The sequence below is a fragment of the Bubalus bubalis genome, chromosome 13 (assembly GCF_019923935.1).
Source record: "Bubalus bubalis isolate 160015118507 breed Murrah chromosome 13, NDDB_SH_1, whole genome shotgun sequence".
NCBI lineage: Eukaryota > Metazoa > Chordata > Mammalia > Artiodactyla > Bovidae > Bubalus > Bubalus bubalis.
Window position 1 is genome coordinate 14,674,809 of NC_059169.1, and position 18,743 is coordinate 14,693,551.

The 18,743-nt window shown below is 40.2% G+C and overlaps 1 protein-coding gene across 1 annotated transcript in view; it reads left to right on the forward strand.

Annotated features, from left to right (window-relative positions):
* The window catches only part of LOC112577712 (ATP-binding cassette sub-family C member 4), a 161,705-nt gene that overhangs the window by 116,632 nt on the left and 26,330 nt on the right, over positions 1-18,743 (forward strand). Inside the window, exon 26 of the mRNA XM_045162483.1 lies at positions 8,574-8,729. Coding sequence (XP_045018418.1) covers positions 8,574-8,729 — 156 coding nt within the window. The remainder of the gene's footprint in view (positions 1-8,573; positions 8,730-18,743) is intronic.

An 18,743-nucleotide genomic window follows, 5' to 3' on the forward strand; every position in this document is an offset into this window, starting at 1 on the left:
ATTTGCCTCTTTAAAATCCAACTAAAGATTTAGCACCACATCTGCTCTTGGTTTCCTTGTCAGTGTGTCAGGGGAACGGGGCGGGGGAGGGCTCTTTGTACCTCATGGATGCAGATCTAATCAGCGATATGTAGGTGAATCTTTCTTGGAAACTGACCACGGAATGCGGATACAAGCATTTTTTATACCCTGTATTGTGAGCTCCCTCATGGTGGTTGGTGGGCCCTGGGCTCCTGGGCTCCTGGGCTCAATTTTAACCTGACCCAGGACACTATATGTGACACCTGATTATTCATACAAAGTCTGGGAAGTCAGTCCTAGCTTTCTGTCCCTAATTCTCCAGTATCTCATTTCCATCTTTTCTTCTTTGTATTTCTAAAATCTTTCTTCCTTCCACGGTGCCCTCTGTTTGCAACCTGCTCCTCTCTCTCTTGGTCTTTTCTGTAGACTTGTCCTCCTACACATCCACGCTGAGCTGCCATCCCCCTGCCCTCCCCCCACAGACTGCTTCTTTCTTTAGCACAGATCTGATCCTTACTGGGCTGGGAGAGCTGCTGTGGGAACCAGTGCACAGCCCTAAGTCCACTCCAGCAGGGGCCATGGGGTGAGCTTGTTGCTACTAGAGTGGAGCCCAGAATCATGACTCAGTCAAGGGTGAGGAACCAGGGCCTGTGATGGAGGCAGGACCTAGAGATTTGCTCAAAGTCAAAAGCAAATTGAACAGAACAGGGAAGATCCACATGGGAGATGGCAGAGAGACTTGTGACCTGAACTGGCCAGCGTCCATGTCTGCTGTGATATTCCTTTATATTCAACTTGAGGTTCTTGGCCTGGACCAGGGCAGACTCTTGAAGAAGAGAATAAACCAGAGCAGACAAATTAGTAGGAAGCTCTTCCTCACCTCCATCTGCAGCCAGAATGTCTCCTGACTTACACGCACCACTACACTCTGGTTGTGTGTAGGTTCTCCCAAAGCACCACATCCTCCCAGCTTCCAGTGTGCAGTCTGCCCTCTGCCGCAGAGACCTTCCCCTCTGTCATCTGGATGGTGAAAGTCTCCTCATTTTCTGAGACGACTCTAATGCATCTTTGAGACCCTCAATTCTTCCTCAGTGTCTTATATACTCTTTGAAGGTAGCATTCACAGTACAACTATATTCAAAGCAGCCAAAAGTTGGAAGGAACTAGTCCTTACAATGAAATATCCAATGTTTAAAAGGAGGAAAATTCTGACCTATGGTTAAACCTTGACAACATCTTATTAAATGTCAGACACGAAAGGAACAAATACTCTGATTCTGCTTTTGTGAGGTGGTGAAATCCTATGAATTTGACAAAGTGGTCAAATTCAGGAAGATAGGAAGTAGGATGGTGGTCTCCAGGGACTTGGGGAGTGGCAATGGGGAGTTGTTTGTTTAATGGTTATAGAATTTCAGTTTTATGAGGCAAAAAAAAAAAAATCTTGAGCTTGGTTGCATACCATGTGAATGTACTGAACATTAAACCATCCACATAGAAATGGTTAAGTAATTAAATTTTATGTTATGTGAACTTTATCATAATTAAAATGTAAGATAGCATCTGTGTCGTGCTTTGTAATTTGAAGTCCGTATCTCATGGTACCTTGAGGCTTTTTAAAATCAAGGAGCATCTTATTTTCATCTTTGTTCCCTAGAAAGTGGCATTCTGCAAGGGTGAGTAACACACAGGTGTGAGCAGCCAGTAACCAGAACATACACACAAGACAACTGCATGAACAACTAAAAGAACTGCTCTTTAACTCTTTCCACCACAACCCCCAGTGGACTATAGCTGTAATTTAATGAATGATACCCTTGTAACATGAAAATACATATTCAACTTATTGCCAGAATGATACCCAGGGAGCAGCTTCAGTTAGTTGCAGCTCTAAAGGTGACTCATAATTATTTCCAGTTCCATCCTAGTTCAGGAAGAAGCTGAGGATTGTTTTGTTGGGAAAACATTAATCACAGCTCTTGATACAATCCTGTCCCTGAGAGCACTGTAGGTGATGTTAGAATACTCTCAGACAATGTGTCTGTCAGATTTCCTGTTGTAAGTGTGATTCTGTTAATTTGCACTTGTCTTAATTTTCCCCAAAGCCATAAAATAGGAATTTTTTAGGAAACTCTGCAGTACAACTTATGAACATAAATAGATTCTATTCTTCCTTCTTAAAAACTGCAAATCATAGGATTATTGAGAATCCAAAATGTTTCAGGGCAAATTGAGTTTGGAAACTGAATTAATAACTGTGGTAGCTTGGCTTTTGATCTCTGACTTGGTCTATTCCCCGTATCACAGATCAGTTCAGTTGCTCAGTTGTGTCCAACTCTTTGTGACCCTGTGGACTGCAGCACCAGGCCTCCCTGTCCATTACCAACTCCCGGAGCTTACTCAAACTCATGTCCTTCAAGTTGGTGATGGCATCCAACCTTCTCATCCTCTGTCATCCCCTTCTGCCTTAACAACGTTAGCTTCATTTCTGTGTTTGGAGATGATATTCATGCAGTGTGTCCAGGAAGTGATTCTACTCCATCTGTGAACATCCCAGGTTCCCTCTCCTGCTAACCTGTCCCACCCCATCACTCTGGGTCACCACTTTGGTGCTGGGTTTGATTGAAAGAGGCTGCTGTGGGGGATGTGGAGTGAGCCTGCCCAGCCGAAATGGGGCTTTATTCTCTTTCCATTGTTTCCTCTGCTGTCCTGATTCCTGAAAGTTAAGAGTCAGTAGGAGAGTGTAGTAGGTACTACATATAATTCTAATTCATGGAAGAAATAGCAAGTAAAAATAAAGATCCCAGATGAGGTAAATAGCACCTTAATCTTCCCAGTTAGATCCTGAACACTGGTTGTAATTTTCATTTAGATGGTTTTGTGGTTGATATAATGATTTTAGAGTTCTGGGACATTTTAAAGCATTTTTCCAGCTCTCGAGATAGAATGGTTTTAGTTTTTTATTTTTTTTCTTGTTCAGAGCTCTTACTTTTATAATACACTTTTAAAGATACTTACTAGACCTTGCTGTAATGTGCAAAAATATTTGTTTCCTACATTTTCTCCTTTTTTACATAGTATCTCCTCAACAACCCCTCTCCTCACTCCCAGATTATCCCACTTTCCTTGCTGGCTTTCTAATTCCTTGTGACTCAGACTGTGGTGTCAGGGCCAGCAGCTCCTACATCTCCTGGAGCTTTCTAGAAATGCAGAGTCTCAGGCCCAGCCAGACCTCTTTACTCATTTGAACAAGACCTTCTGGTAAATTCCTTTCTCTCCCATAGGCATTTCTGATGAGAGAGAACCAGTGATTTCTATTAAACATCCTTTGACAGGTTGAAATTGAGCTCAGGAGTTACCCAAGTCCCTGCTATAACTGAGCATGAGGCTCTAGAAAGTTCTGTGCCACTTCCCCTATAGATTTACTTACTTTCATATTCCGCAAATTGCACTTATACTTTATAATTCAACTCTGTGTGATTCCACTGCATTTCTTGGCATCCTCTCAGTGGACTCTGTCTTCATCACGGGCGGTTTTCATCCTGCTATCTGTCCTTCCCCACACAAGCCTCCTGCAGGGACTGGAGGGATTTCCCACAGGCTCATCCCTGTCTGGACCTGGAGTCAGAGACAGCCCTGCACAACAGTGTATGTGTGGCTCTTTCACCACCTGATGGGGTCAAAAATAAGTCTTGCTCCCCAAGCAGGGCAGGAGGTCTGTTTGGTTTGTCTCCTAGGGAACCATTGCCCCACTTAGCTGCAGGTTTCTCTTCCAGCCCACCTGGGGTGCTGGTTCTTCCTGCTGACAGCCAGCCCACCTGACCTCAAGTACTCTCTCTGCTTAGTGATGTCATCCCACTCACCGTGTTATATGTACCCATCTCCACATCATGCTTCAGCTCTCTGGTCACAGGATTTCTATGGTAGGACTGTTCCTTTAACTTCAGCTACACCTCTCCCCACTTTCTCTGTTCTAGCTACATAGACACATGATAGGATACCAGGCCATCCAGGTTTAAGGAGTTCATCAGCAGAATGGAAAAGAGGCCAACAGATGTGAGTTTGAGTCTCATCCTATGACTTAATGGACTCAAATTTCAGGCAGACTAACTTACTTATTTTATTTTATTTTTTATTTTTTAACTTTACAATATTGTATTGCTTTTGCCATATATCAACATGAATCCTCCACAAGCCTCAGTCTTCTTTTGGAAAAATGGAATTGATAGGACCTAACCCATAGGCTTGTTGTACAACTTAAATGAGATAAGACATGTAAAGCACCCAGCACATGGGGCAGAGTAATTGCTTGACCAATGATAGTTGTAGTTTTTATACTGTGTAAAATGACTATAAACACTTACATGGCAGAAGTTGTTGTCTGTCCCATGAGAATAAGGTGTTGGCCATTCAAAGTTTTATTTATGGCTGTAGGATCCATCTGCCATGTTTCTCTTTGTCCAACTTATCATATATCTAAATAATATGGTGATATTTTTTTCCATAAATTTCTCTGGCCTGATTAAAAATCTTAGCTTCCTGCAGAAGTGTCTTTGTCCCAGGGCTCCACAGGGAATACAAATAAGAAAAAGTCAAGTCTAGTACAGATCCTGCTGTCAACATATACAGGCCAGTCGAAGAAATGAGAAAATGGCTACATTAGTTTTGTAAGCTAGAAGGTGGTCAGAATTTTTATAGAAGTTTAGGAAAAGATAATACAACATCTGTTAGTATTGGGATTAGCACACATAGGGTACAGGGAGAGCATTTCTGAAGTATCAGTCATGTGAGACAGACTTAGTGATGAGTGGTCAGGGCTTCAGCAGGTGGAAATGCATGTGAAAGGCATTCTGGGAGGTGAGACCAACATGAGCAAAGGCACGATGCCCTGATCCAGTGAATGAAGAACCAGGCACCTGCAGGGCATTCAGGGAAAAGAACTACCAGGTGTGTAACACACATTTTTACATTCGACCCTCACAACTACCTAGTGATGCCAAGGAAGCTGACTCATGTACATGAAGGATGGAGAGGTCAGTGGGGACAGTTTTGTAGAAGAGATGTCCTGGGGTGGAGTGACACAGAGCCAGCCTTCTGGGGTTTAATCTGAGAAGTGAGAGCACGTGGACCCTAGTGGGCAGGTGTGAGGGGCAGGGAGCCAGGAGCTGTTGTGTTTCCAGTAAGACGTTCTGGGAAATTGACTCCACTTTTCAGAATCAAACTGATGTCAATTAAAACAAAGCTATTTGTTTTATGCTTATGTTTATGAATGTGCAGGGAAACAGGTGGAAGTTGAAAATGGTATCATTTTTCTGGAGGACTAGGTTGGCAATACTTAACAGCTTTCTCTTAAAATTTGCATACCTTATTCTCAGCAATTCCACATCTGAGAATTTATCTGAAGAAAATAATTAAGGTTGTTTGCAAAGATTTAGCTTCAAGGATATTTGACACAGAGTTATTTATGATAGCAAAATATTGGAGATTGGCTAAATATCTACCAGTAGGAGTTTGTTAAATAAATGACCACATATACTGTAATGGCTACATACGTAGCCATTTAAAATAAAGATTTTTATGAAATTCTAAATGAAGATACATTATAACAGTATGTTCATACGAATCCTATTTTGTTTAAATATGTGAATTTGTATCTTTAAGAACACATAACATGAGTCTGGAAAATAAAAACATCAACATCTTAAGATTGGTTTTATCAGACTTCTAGCATATATCTAGTCTTTATTTACTTTTCAAATTCATTTGCACTGATTATGATTAAGAAAAGAGTTTGTTTTATTTTGTTTTTTTAAAAGATAATGCATCCTGACTCTCAGGTGGTGCATGTGGGCCTTAAAATGAGGGTTTGAGCCATGAAACATAGCAAGATTAGAGTTTTCAAGGCTTGGCAGCATGCTGGACTCAGGGAAAGCTGGAAGTAAGGTGGACAGTTGTGCCTATGAGTCTGGGAAAGAAGTAGAGAGGGGAAGTCAGAGGAAGTGGCTGTTTTGTGTGGAGGCATTAGATGTTGATCATGTCGAGTTTGGTGTGTGAAGAGAGACCCAGGAAGAAGTGTCTAACAAGTTGGTGTGGTCGTCAGAGAGGAACCCTGGCCTGGTTCTCTGCACATTCACAAACCTGCAATTTATAGCATCATTTTATTGGACATAAGTTTAATTTCAAAAAATGGAATCACTTTCCCATGACATCTTGTTGAAGACACAACAGCTCCTGACTCCCTGTCTTACATTTCCCATGCTGATACAAGTGGTAGTAAAAACAAAAAGGAGCTGTTACAAAGCAGCTAAAATAAGATTTTTTCCAAGTGTCTTTGGTGTTAGGAATGTAAACTTACTGATACTGGTGACACTTTCCGTGTGGAATTGGTAAAACCCATTGGTGACCCTGATAAGACATTCAGACTATTTTAATAGGTTTAATGATTTAACTGTAGAAATAGCCAGAGCCAGGTGTTTTTGTTTTGTTTTGTTTTTCCTTTGAGTTGCCTTTGTTGGAGGGGATGCGTGGCCACACAGCATGTGGGATCTTAGTTCCCTACTAGGGACTGAACCCATGTCCCCTGCAGTGGAAGCTCAGAATCTTAACCACTGGACTGCCCATGAAGTCCCTTGTTTCTTGTTATTCTCCTCTCTGGAGTTTGGAGCTCACAGTCCTGTGGTCATGAGCAGCCCTCAATGCCCCTGCATATCTCAGCCCATTTATACAAAGTCTACAGATGTTCCCATTTGCACAGATGGATCAGTGTCAGTACAGCTGATAACATGGGAACATGCACACATTCTCATGGATACAGTTGTCACCTGTGTCTTAATGTGTGTTGATTTACGTATGAGAACACCCAGACAGACAGACACATATTTTTATTGTGCTTCACAGATAATGCTGCTTTTTTTTTTTTTAACAAACTGAACATTTATGACAACTCAGTGTTGAACAAGTACATTGGCACCATTTTCCCTACAGTATTTGCTAACTTCATGTCTCTGTCACCATTTGGTAATTCTCACAATATTTCAAGCCACTTTATTATTATTATATTTGTTTTTCTGATCTGTGATCAGTATTTTTTTACTGTTACTACCCAATAAAGGCTTAGATGATGGTTAGCATCCTTTTAGCAGTCAGTATTTGAAAATTAAAGTATGAATATTGTTTTTCATACATAATGCTATTGTGCAGTAAGTAAACTACAACAGAGTATAAACATAATTTTTTACAAAATAATTTTTTTATTTGTTTTTGGCTGGGCTAGGTCTTTGTTGCTGCTCTGGTTTTTTCTCTAGTTGCAATGAATGAGGGGTCACTAGTTGCAGTGAGCAGCTCTCTAGTTGCCGTGCACAGGCTTCTCACTGCGGTGGCTTCTCTTGTTGCAGCTTCCGGGTCTAGGGCGTGTGGGCTTCAGTAGTTGTGGTGCACTGGCTTAGTTGCTCTGTAGCATGTGGGATCTTCTCAGATTAGGGATTGAACCCATGTCTCCTGCACTGATGCATATTAGTCACTCAGTCGTGTCCAACTCCATTGTGACCCCATGGATTGTAGCCTGCCAGGCTCCTCTGTCCATGAAATTCTCCAGGCAAGGACCCACTGGAGTGGGTTGCTATTTCCTTTTCTGGGAGATCTTCCACACTCAGGGATCAAACCTGAGTCTCCTGCATTGACAGGTGTGTTCTTTACAACTGAGCCACCAGAAAAACCCCAATTTTACCATTAGTGCACTGAATTTCTCTCTGCTTTTGTTTTAATGACTTAGACTGACACTTGACATGTACCTTTCCAAGGTGCAATTGCAAGTATTAATTTGTTTATAAAATACCTTTTGAACTGCTCCAGTGAAAGGTCCCATATAAGTAGCAAATGTTGTGTTGATGTTGACTTGATTATATGCATTTTGTCTACTGTCCTCTGTCTTATAAGACACTGAGATCTGCATTTTATAATTTTAAGATATTTCCTTTCAAGATATAATTAAGATATTTAATATTAGGAAGTTTTTTAGTTTTTCTACTAAAGAATAATTCTTCTTAAATAATAGGCCCTTGAAAAAGTGAATACTTGCTTATGTATAATACTGCTGACTTTACTTGTTGATATCTTCATAAAATTAGTCACATAATTCTCCAGGCTGTAGGAATAAAGCTAATTTAAAGGCTGACTTCTTATGGACCACTTAGGAGATCACTGGCCTTTCACTGCCAGCAGATTGTCATTTTTAACTCTTATTGGGACTAGGGGGCTCTCAACCAGGGGACAGTTGTCAGTGTCTGAAATTTTTGGTTGCCACAGTTTATTTAGGGGGTGCTACTGGTATCTAGTGGGTCGAGTTCAAGGCTACTGCTAAACATCCTACAATACACAGGACAAGCCCTCTTCCCCCAAGAATACATTATCTGGCCCATAATGTCAACAGTGCGTGACTGAGAAACTTATAGACTACACTTTATATAGAACTTTTAAAATTCATCATCAATAGCCAGCATTTCTCTCAGGTTTGTTGCATTTTGTTAATTCTTACTCTCTCCTGGATCTCTTTACAGCTTGGCATTGTAGGAAGAACAGGGGCTGGAAAAAGTTCCCTCATCGCTGCCCTTTTTAGATTGTCAGAACCTGAAGGTGGTATTTGGATAGATGAGATCTGGACAACCGATATTGGACTTCATGATTTAAGGAAGAAAATGTCAGTTGCACCTCAGGTATGCACTCACATGTTCTTTTCATAAGCCACCTAAGTTTACTTAATTTTTATTTTTATTTTTTTCAAATTAAATGAAAGGGTTAATCCATTTTACCCCTAGTAGAGCATATTTTTGGCAGCAGGTATTGTCAACAGATACTTTCATCATATAGTAGGTTTTGTTTCTTTGTTTACTCGTTAGTTTTGTGTGCATGTGATTTAATAATTTACTGAGATGGATTTCTGGTCTCAGACTTTCTCAGGTTCCACAGTTTTGTCCACTCATAACCACATAATTCTGAGAACAAAAGGATAAATTGTTTGTTTAGCGCTGGAGAGTTTCCTATAGGGAAATGCAAATTTTAAGTGTCTTCCAGATAGACCTTTGCTGTAGGAAATGAAGACATGTTTTCAAAGTTGATTATGTCCCTGGAGGGTGTTCTGTGAAACTGTGGGGCTTTGAGAATTGCAAAGTGTATGGATACTATGGGAGACTTTGACAAATCAGCCATTAATAAATAATTTTCTCCAGGCAGTCAGTACAGAATAGTGACGAAGAGAAAGGGACTTGGAATTCCATGTCTGTGCTCCTCAGTTTTCTCTGTCTTACAAGGAAGCTAACAATACCAACCCTTCGAGCTGTTCTGAGGGCAAAATAGGCCAGTGCATGGTATAGAGTGCTTCACACTGAGACCCAACGTGTGGCTGCTGAGATGGTGGAGCATTGAATTGGCCATCTCTCCCTCAGCTCTGATTCTGTTTTCCTTTCTTCTGCTTCTTAAAGAAGTATGCCTTTCAGAGAGTGTGTTGGAAATTGAATTATATGCACAGAGAAGCTTCTGTCTTTCCTTGTGGTTTATCCACTCAACATACTTTAGTGACTATTTACTGAGCAATTACCATCCTCCAGGTATATATACTGTTGTTGTTCAGTTGCCCAGTCGTGTCTGACTCTTCGCGACCCCATGGACCTCACCATCTCCCAGAGTTTGCCCAAGTTCATGTCCATTTCGTATGGTGATGCCATTCAGCCATCTCACCCTCTGTTGCCCTCTTCTGCTTTCACTCTTTCGCAGCATAAGGGTCTTTTCCAATGAGTCAGCTGTTTGCATCAGGTGACCAAAGTATTGGAGTTCAGCTTCAGCATCAGTCCTTCCAGTGAGTATTCAGGGGTGATTCCTCTAAGATTGACTGGTTTGATCTCCTTGCAGTCCATAGGACTCTCAAGCGTCTTCTCCAACACCACAGTTCAAAAGCATCAATTCTTTGGTGCTCTGCTTTCTTTATGGTACAGCTCTGACAATCATACATGACCACTGGAAAGACCATAACTTTGACTAGACAGACCTTTGTCGGCAAAGTGATGCCTTTGCTTTTTAACACACCGTCCAGATTTGCCATAGCTTTCTTGCCAAGAAGCAGTCATTCTCTAATTTCATGGCTGTAGTCACCATCCACAGTGATTTTAGAGTCCAATAAGAGGAAATCTGTCACTGCTTACACCTTTTCCCTTTCTATAGGCCATGAAGTGATGGGGCTGGAAGTCGTGATCTTAGTTTTATTAATATTTAGTTTTAAGCTGGCCTTTTCACTCTTCTCCTTTACCCTCACCAAGAGGTTCTTTAGTTCCTCTTCTCTTTCTGCCATTAGAGTGGTATCATCCAAATATCTGAAGTTGTTGATGTTTCTCCTGCCAGTCTTGATTCCAGCTGAAACTCATCCATCCTGGCATTTCTCATGATGTTCTCAGCATATGAGTAAAATAAACAGGGTGACAATAAACAGCCTTGTTGTACTCCTTTCTTAATCCTAAACCCATCAATTGTTTCATGCAGCATTCCAACTGTTGCTTCTCGACCTGCATACAGGTTTCTTAAGAGACAAGTAAGATGGCCTGGTATTCCCATCTGTTTAAGCGTTTTCCACAATTTGTTATGATCACACAGTCAAGGTTTTAGTATAGTCAATGAAACAGAGGTAGATGTTTTTCTGGAATTCCTTTGCTTTCTCTATGATCCAGTGAATGTTGGCAATTTGATCTCTGGTTCCTCTGCCTTTTCTAAACCCAGCTTGGACATCCGGAAGTTCTTGGTTCATGTAACGCTGCAGCCCAGCCTGAAGAATTTTGAGTATAACCTTATTAGCATGGAAGATGAGTGCAATTGTCCAGTAGTTTGAATACTCTTTAGTACTCCCCTTCTTGGGCATTGGGATGAGAGCTGACCTTTTCCAGTCCTGTGGCTAGTGCTGAGTTTTCCAAATTTGCTGACATACTGAGTGCAGCACTTTGATTAGCATGATCTTTTAGGATTTTAATAGCTCTACTGGAATTCCCTTGCCTCCACTAGCTTTGTGCATGCCAAGTTGCTTCAGTCATGTCTGACTCTCTGCATATCCTATGGACCATAACCTCCCAGGCTACAGTCCATGGGATTCTCCAGGCAAGAATTCTGGAAAGGGTTGCCATGCCCTCCTCCAGAAGATCTTTCCAACCCAGGGATCAAACCCATGTCTCTTATGTCTCCTGCATTGGAAGGTGGATACTTTACCACTCACGCCACCTGGGAAGCCCAACTTTGTTGGTAGTGATGTCTTCTAAGGCCCACTTGACCTCACACTCCAGAATGTCTGGCTCTGGGAGAGTGACAACAGCATGGTGGTTATCTGTGTTATTAAGGTCCTTTCTGTATAGTTCTTCTGTGTATTCTTTTCATCTCTTCTTTATCTCTTCTGCTTCAGTTAGGCCTTTACCATTTCTGTCCTTGATTGTGTTCAGGTATATAGTCAAGGACAGTGGAGGCCAGGCATCCTGATTTTTCATCCTGCCCTCTGTTTTGACAGATTTGCTTTTGTTTTTTTTTTTTTGTTTTTTTTTTTGAGGTTTTATTTTTATACTCCATAATCATCTGCCTATCAAAAAAAGCTCAGAAAAACACCCTCTTGAGATGGAAAACAGAGAAGAGATGAGACACAAAGAGCCAGGCAAATGTGCTTCTTGGAATGTGGGTGTAATGTGCCCTGAAATGCCTGTTTATTGGGAAGCATTTCAGCATGGCACCCAAAGGGAAGGAGAACGTGGGCTTGGGCCCTATGACTGAGTACAGCTGTTGCCATCTACCGGTGGCCTCTAAAATACCTGGAATTCCTCTAAGTACTCTTGTTTTTTCTAATTAATTTATTTTTAATTGAAGGATAATTGGTTTATAATATCATTTTGGCTTCTGCCTTGTATCAACATGGATCAGCCATAGGTATATATATATGTCCCTTCCCTCTTGAACCTCCTTCCTACCTCATCCCATCCCTCTAGGTTATCACAGAGCACCAAATTTGAGTTCTCTGTATCATACAGCAAATTTCCACTGGCTATCTAATTTTACATATGGTAATGCATATGTCTAAGTACTTTTGAAACCAAGATAACAGCTTTTCTGACTACAGTGAAATGCTATCTAATAGCCCTTAAGACATCTACTATCAAAAAAGAAAAATGAAAGAGAGAAAGAAAGAAAATGGGTTGGCAGTATTGGAAGGATGTAGAGAAATTAGAATCCTTGCTCATTGCTGGTAGGAATGTAAGATAGTGAAGCCACTGTGTAAAACAAGTTGGTCAATTCTCAAAAAAGTTAAAGATAGAGTTATTATATGATCTAGCAATGCTACTTTAGAGTATAAACCCAAAAGAATTGAAAGAAAGATCTTGAAGTGATGCCTGTACTTGCATGTTCATCGCAGCATTATTCTCAGTAGCAAAAAGGTGGAGGCACCTAGAGGTCCATTGACAGGTGAATCAATAAACACAATGTAGGGCATATATGTATACTGTGCAGTATTATTCAGCCTCAGAAAGGAAGGAAATTCTGACTTGTGCTACAACACAGATGAACCTTGAGATAACTAAGTGAAATAAGCCAGTCACAGAGGACAAATATTGTATGATTCTACTGATATGTGGTACCTAGAGTACTAAATTCATGGGGACAGGAATTAGAATGGTGGGTTCCATGAGCTGCTGGGAGTGAGGAGTTGTTGTTTAATGTCTACAGAGTTTCAGTTTTGAAAGACAAAAGAAGTTCTGTGGCTGGATGGTGGTGATCGCTGTACAACATTGTAAATGTACTTAATACCTCTGAATTGTGCACTTACAGCTGGTCAAGCTAGTAAATTTCATATGTATTTTACCACAATTAAAAAAAAAAATTAAAGGTATCCCTTTCAGGAAAAATGGGAAGAACTTTTTAACACGTTCAGTCTCCATATTTAAAGATTTTCTCTGGCTATTTAATTCATGACTTGTGGTTACAGTAGAAAATAAAGGAGTTTAGATTCCCAAGTTTTACATTTCGATGACACTCATCTCTGAAATGTCCAAGTGAGATTAGTTAGTAGAAATAAAGGGCATATCTGTAGAGTCCTTTCATTTCCTTTGATGCAAAGCTTTCGAAACATACCCTGCCTTATTTTTAAAGCTTCTTAATTAGAAAGAATTGTATGCTGGTGTACATAAAATAACTCTATAGATAAAGAAATAATGTTAGAAGATCCTTGGCTCTGCCAATAATGTATGGAAGCACATCTGAGCAAAGTCTAAACATACCTTTAGTCTTTCATACCATCCTATGTAAGATGGTAGTCTTACATACCATCAACATAGTTTGGTTCTGTTCTGTTGATCTCCACCCTTCCTCTGAGCATGTTCAATGTACACACTCCAGAGAGCATCCTTACAAAATAGTGCCAAACATTGTATACATGTAGATTCCTCTCTATATGCCTTTGTCTCTAGGGTACAATATTGGTTGATAAAAGAGGGAATATCTGTAGAGAACAGCAATGTGCAAAGTTCCCAGGAAATCATTCCAGAGGCAGCCAGGGATAGAATGTTTGTGTAGACCGAGTGTCAATGTGACCCACAATTTTATTCCTGCTCTGCCTCAAAGGACTGTGGGGCCTTGATGACATCACTCAGCTTCCAGATTTCAGTGTCCTCATCTTTAAACCAGGTCTGGGAATCATTGCCACACAGATTTGTTGTGAAGATGTATCTGGGCTTCCCAAGTGGTGCTAGTGGTACAGGACCTGCCTGCCAATGCAGGAGACATAAGACATGCAGGTTCAATCCCTGAGTCAGGAAGATCCACTGGAGGAGGGCACAGCAACTCACTCCAGTATTCTTGACTGGAAAATCCCCTGGACAGATGAGCCTTGTGGGCTGTGAATTCATGGGGTAGCAAAGAGTCTGATATGACTGAAGCGACTTAGCACACACAACTGGGTGAGATAAGGTTTGTGCCCATGTCTGGTTCTTGGGAATGCTCAGTCATCAGGAACTGTTACTATTCTTAATGATTGGGTTACTGGCCTTTGGATATTATTTCTGCTTAAGTAAAAAGAGTAATACTTTCCAGAATGACTTTACTCTTTAATTTCTCTTATGTGTTCATGGTGCTTGCTGATTTTCTTTATATTTATGGTTTACAATATAAACTAAATTGTTTGTATAAATATAAATAGTAGAGCAAAGAAACAAAAATCAAAAAAACACAATAGGAATTTGTGGGAAGGCTTAACAGAGAAATATATCTAATGTTTCCACCAAAAGCAAGAATAGAGAATAACACTTTCTTGTACTTTGATTTTATTTTTCCCTCCCAGCAGCTTCTTTCCTGACCACCGTCTTGTACGCATTGTTACTTACCAGTCCTCCACCAAGACCTTGGGCCTTTTTTCTCAGCTCTCCTGCACTCTTGGCTATTTTCTTCCTCTCCTTGAGGATACAGAAATGTAGCTCTCATTTTTGCTCCTCTGTGCTTATTACAGTCCCTGACAAGTACTGATAAGAATTCCTAACATTTGTGGAATCATTAAAATGTTTTAACCCCTTATCCTACCATTTCCTGCTTAATCCTCACAATTCTGTAGTTATCCTTACCTAACAGATATAAAAACTGAGGCCCTAGGGGCTTGTCCCACTTATCAAGTAACAGGTCAGATTTTGTGTGTATCTGATTATTTTTTTCACAGTGTTTCAATTGTATAGCAAAATAATAGGGTGTATTTCTTAAGCACAGATTTTTAACTTATCCTTCTCCTCCACTCTTCCTCTTTGGTAACCATTAGTTTGTTTTCTATGTTTGTGAATCTGTTTCTGTGTTGTAAATAAGTTCATTTCTATCAATTTTTAAGATTCCACATATAAGTGATCTCATATGATATTTGTCTTTCTCTGCTGACTAATTTCACTTAGTCTCATAATCTCTAGATTCATCTATGTTGCTGAAAATGGCATTATTTCATTATTTTTATGGCTGAATAATATTCCTGTGTGTGTGTGTATACATTATATCTTTATCCTTTCATCTGTCCATGGACATACTTTGGCTATTGTAAATAGAAAACTTGTGAAAACTGGGGTGCATGTATCTTTTTGAATTAGAGTTTTTATGTTTTCCAGATATTTGCTGAGGAGGGGAATTGCTGGATCACCCAGTAACTCTTTTTCAATTCCTTAAGGAACCTCCATATTGTTTTCCATAACAGCTGTACCAATTTACATTCCCACCAACAGTGTGGGAGGGTCCCCTTTCCTCCACACCCTCTCCAGCATTTATTATTTGTAGATCTTAAATGATGGTCATTCTAACCAGTATGAGGTGATACTTCATTGTAGTTTTGATCTGCATTTCTCTAATAATTAGTGACTATAAAGAAAACTCAGCACAGAAGAATCGATGCTTTTGAACTGTGATGTTCAAGAATACTCTTAAGAGTCCCTTGGACTGACTGCAAAGAGATCAAACCAATCAATCCTAAAGGAAATCAATCCTGAATATTCATTGGAAGGACTGATGCTGAAGCTGAAGTTCCAATACTTTGGCCTCCTGATGTGGAGAACTGACTCTTTAGAAAAGACCCTGATGTTGGGAAAAATTGAAGGCGGGAGGAGAAGGAGATGTCAGAGTATGAGATGGTTGGATGGCATCACCAACTCGATAGACATGAGTTTGAGCAAGCTCTGGGAGTTGGTGATGGATAAGGAAGCCTGGCATGCTGCAGTTCATGGGGTCGCAAAGAGTCAGACATGACTGAGCAACTGAACTGAATAATTAGTGATGATGAGTATCTTTTCATGGGTCTGTTGACCATCTGTATGTCTTTGGAGAAATGTCTATTTAAGTCTTCTTTGCATTTTTTGATTAGGTTGTTTGTTTCTTTGATATTGAGCTGTATAAGCCATTGTTTATACAGATATTGACTGTATTTATATAGACTAGAAACAAAGTATCAGAAAGAGAAATTAAGGAAACAATCCCACTGACATCTCATTAAAGGGAAAAAAAAAAAAAACTAGGAATAAACCTACCTAAGGAGGTAAACGGAGAAGGCAATGGCACCCCACTCCAGTACTCTTGCCTGGAAAGTCCCATGGATGGAGGAGCCTGGTGGGCTGCAGTCCATGGGGTCGCTAAGAGTCGGACACGACTGAGAGACTTCACTTTCACTTTTTCACTTTCATGCATTAGAGAAGGAAATGGAAACCCACTCCAGTGTTCTTGCCTGGAGAATCCCAGGGACGGGGGAGCCTGGTGGACTGATGTCTATGGGGTCACACAGAGTCAGACATGACTGAAGTGACTTAGCAGCAGCAGCAGCAGCAAGGAGGTAAAAGACCTGTATACAAAACCTATAAGACACTGATGAAAGTAATTCAAGATGATACAAACAGATGAAAAGATAAACTGTATTCTTGGATTGAAAGAGTCAAAATTGTTAAAAATAACCATACTACCCAAGACAGTTTACAGAGTCAGTGCAGTCTCTATCAAATTGCTAGTGACATTTTTCACAAGACTAGAACAAAACAATTTTAAAAAATTTGTATGGAAACAGAAAAGACCGCAAATAGCCAAAACAATCTTGAGAAAGAAGAACACAGCTGGAGGAATCACAGTCCCTGATTTCAGACTATACTACAGAGACACAGTAATGAAAAAGTATGTTACTATCACAGAAACTAGACACATGGATTAATGGAACAGGATAAAAAACCCAGATATAAACCCATGTACTTATGGTTAGTTAATCTAAGACAAAAGAGGTAACAATATGTAATAAAGAAAAGATAATCTCTTCAATAAATAGTGTGGGAAATCTGCATGACTGAATGTAAAAGAAATAATTAGAACAGTCTCTAATACCATATAAAAAAATAAAGTAAAAATGAATAAATGAGCAAAGACCTGTAAGACAAGATACTTAGTAAGACAAGATCTTAGAGGAACACATAGGCAGAATACTCTTTGACATAAATCACAGCACTATTTTTTTGGATCTGACCCCTAAAGTAATGGAAGCAAAAGCAAAAGCAAACAAATGTGACCTGGTTAAACTTAAAAGTGTAGCACGAAGGAAGCCATTAAAAAAATCCAAAAAGACAACCTATGGAAAAGAAGAAAATATTTGTAAATGACATGATCAGCAATGTATTAATTTCCAAAATATACTAATAGGGTTCAAAGTAAATTTAAAGAGATTCCCAACTCCAGAGGCTGAGAAGCAAATTACTCTGCTTGTGCAAGACTTCAGGTGGCTGTTGACTGTGGTCCTTGATAGAACTGCTTCATATCATGATTTCATGTGCATACACACACACACACACACACACACACACACATACACATACAGAGAAACAAAAATGTCACAAAACAACATTACTATTGCTCTGTGCTCTGATATTTTCTGTGATGCTGGTTCTATTCTACTTCATATAAAAGACAAAGTGATGATCACAATGCACAAAACTAATTTCAAAATCCACTGACTACATCTGAAGTTTGACAGTCACTGTCCCTGCCTGTCCCCCTGTTGGGCTGGGCTCCTGGTCCATGTTAGCATCACATCAGGAACTTCATTGTTGTTTCAGATTGTCACAGCAGCCTTGCAAGGCTAACCCTAGTTTCCAGTAATGGAACTGTCTTGGAAAGATAAATAATTTACCCTGAGTCTAATAACTAATGAGAAGTTGAATCAGAACTTAGAACTGTCTGACTCCAAATTTATTTTTTGTTTTCAATAAATGTTAGTTAAACTGAATGATGTTCTCATGAGATATTTTCCCCAAAACATAACAAAAGTGTAGTAAAGTCAGAAGGTATGACTCCTCCTATTTTGAGTCTCATTTGGAGAATATCAGTTTTGAAATGGGTTTTTTCATTTATGTGTTATGAGATAATGAGTGTCAGGAGAAGATATTCAAAATCTTACCCCTCCCCAGCCAAGAGCCCTTTGTCTTTACAGTGTCTTGTTGGTTCAGAGATGGAGAAAGTCTGTTGGTTTGGTTACTTGAAGTTAACTTGTCTGTGTGCAGAAAACGTACATCTCTCTTCCCTTCAAATGAGTAGCAAGCAGTGATGCTTGTGTGTCAACACCCTGATTTAAGTAACCTGGAAAGCTGAGAGCAGACTCTGCAGAAGGGGGAGCCCAGTGCTGTTTTTTTGAGTTGCCCCACTCAGGTGAGCCAGGCCCACATTATCTTCCCCGAATTCCTGTTACCTGTGATCCTGGGAACAGCAGCACGCTTCTGGGGTCATCTCTCTCTCCCAGGCTTATCCCCATCACTGTTGGTCCTGCCATGAACAGGTCAGAACTGGAGGAGGTGTGATAGCAGAAAGGACCTGAGTAGGAACCAGAGACAGGGGAGCCGGGACATAGACCATCAGTCCTTGGAGGAACTTTAAAAGATGAATACTGTGTTCTTAGGAAGTACTCCTCAATTTGTATCCAGTTTCAGGAAGAAGCAAAAATGAAAGCTTTTCCTAAATAATTTCCTTAAACACAACAGATAGTTGAGATGTATGTATCCTTTGTGCTCAAGATCTGAAGTAGTTAAGTATATTCCCCAGGAAGAATGCCAGTTGAGGTTACATTCAGGGAGTACCTGCTTACTTGAAAGGACCTGGATAATGGAGGGAAGATGGAGAAGAGAAGGGCGAGGAACACTGGGGACCAGCCTCCCCTCACCTCACTGGTTGTT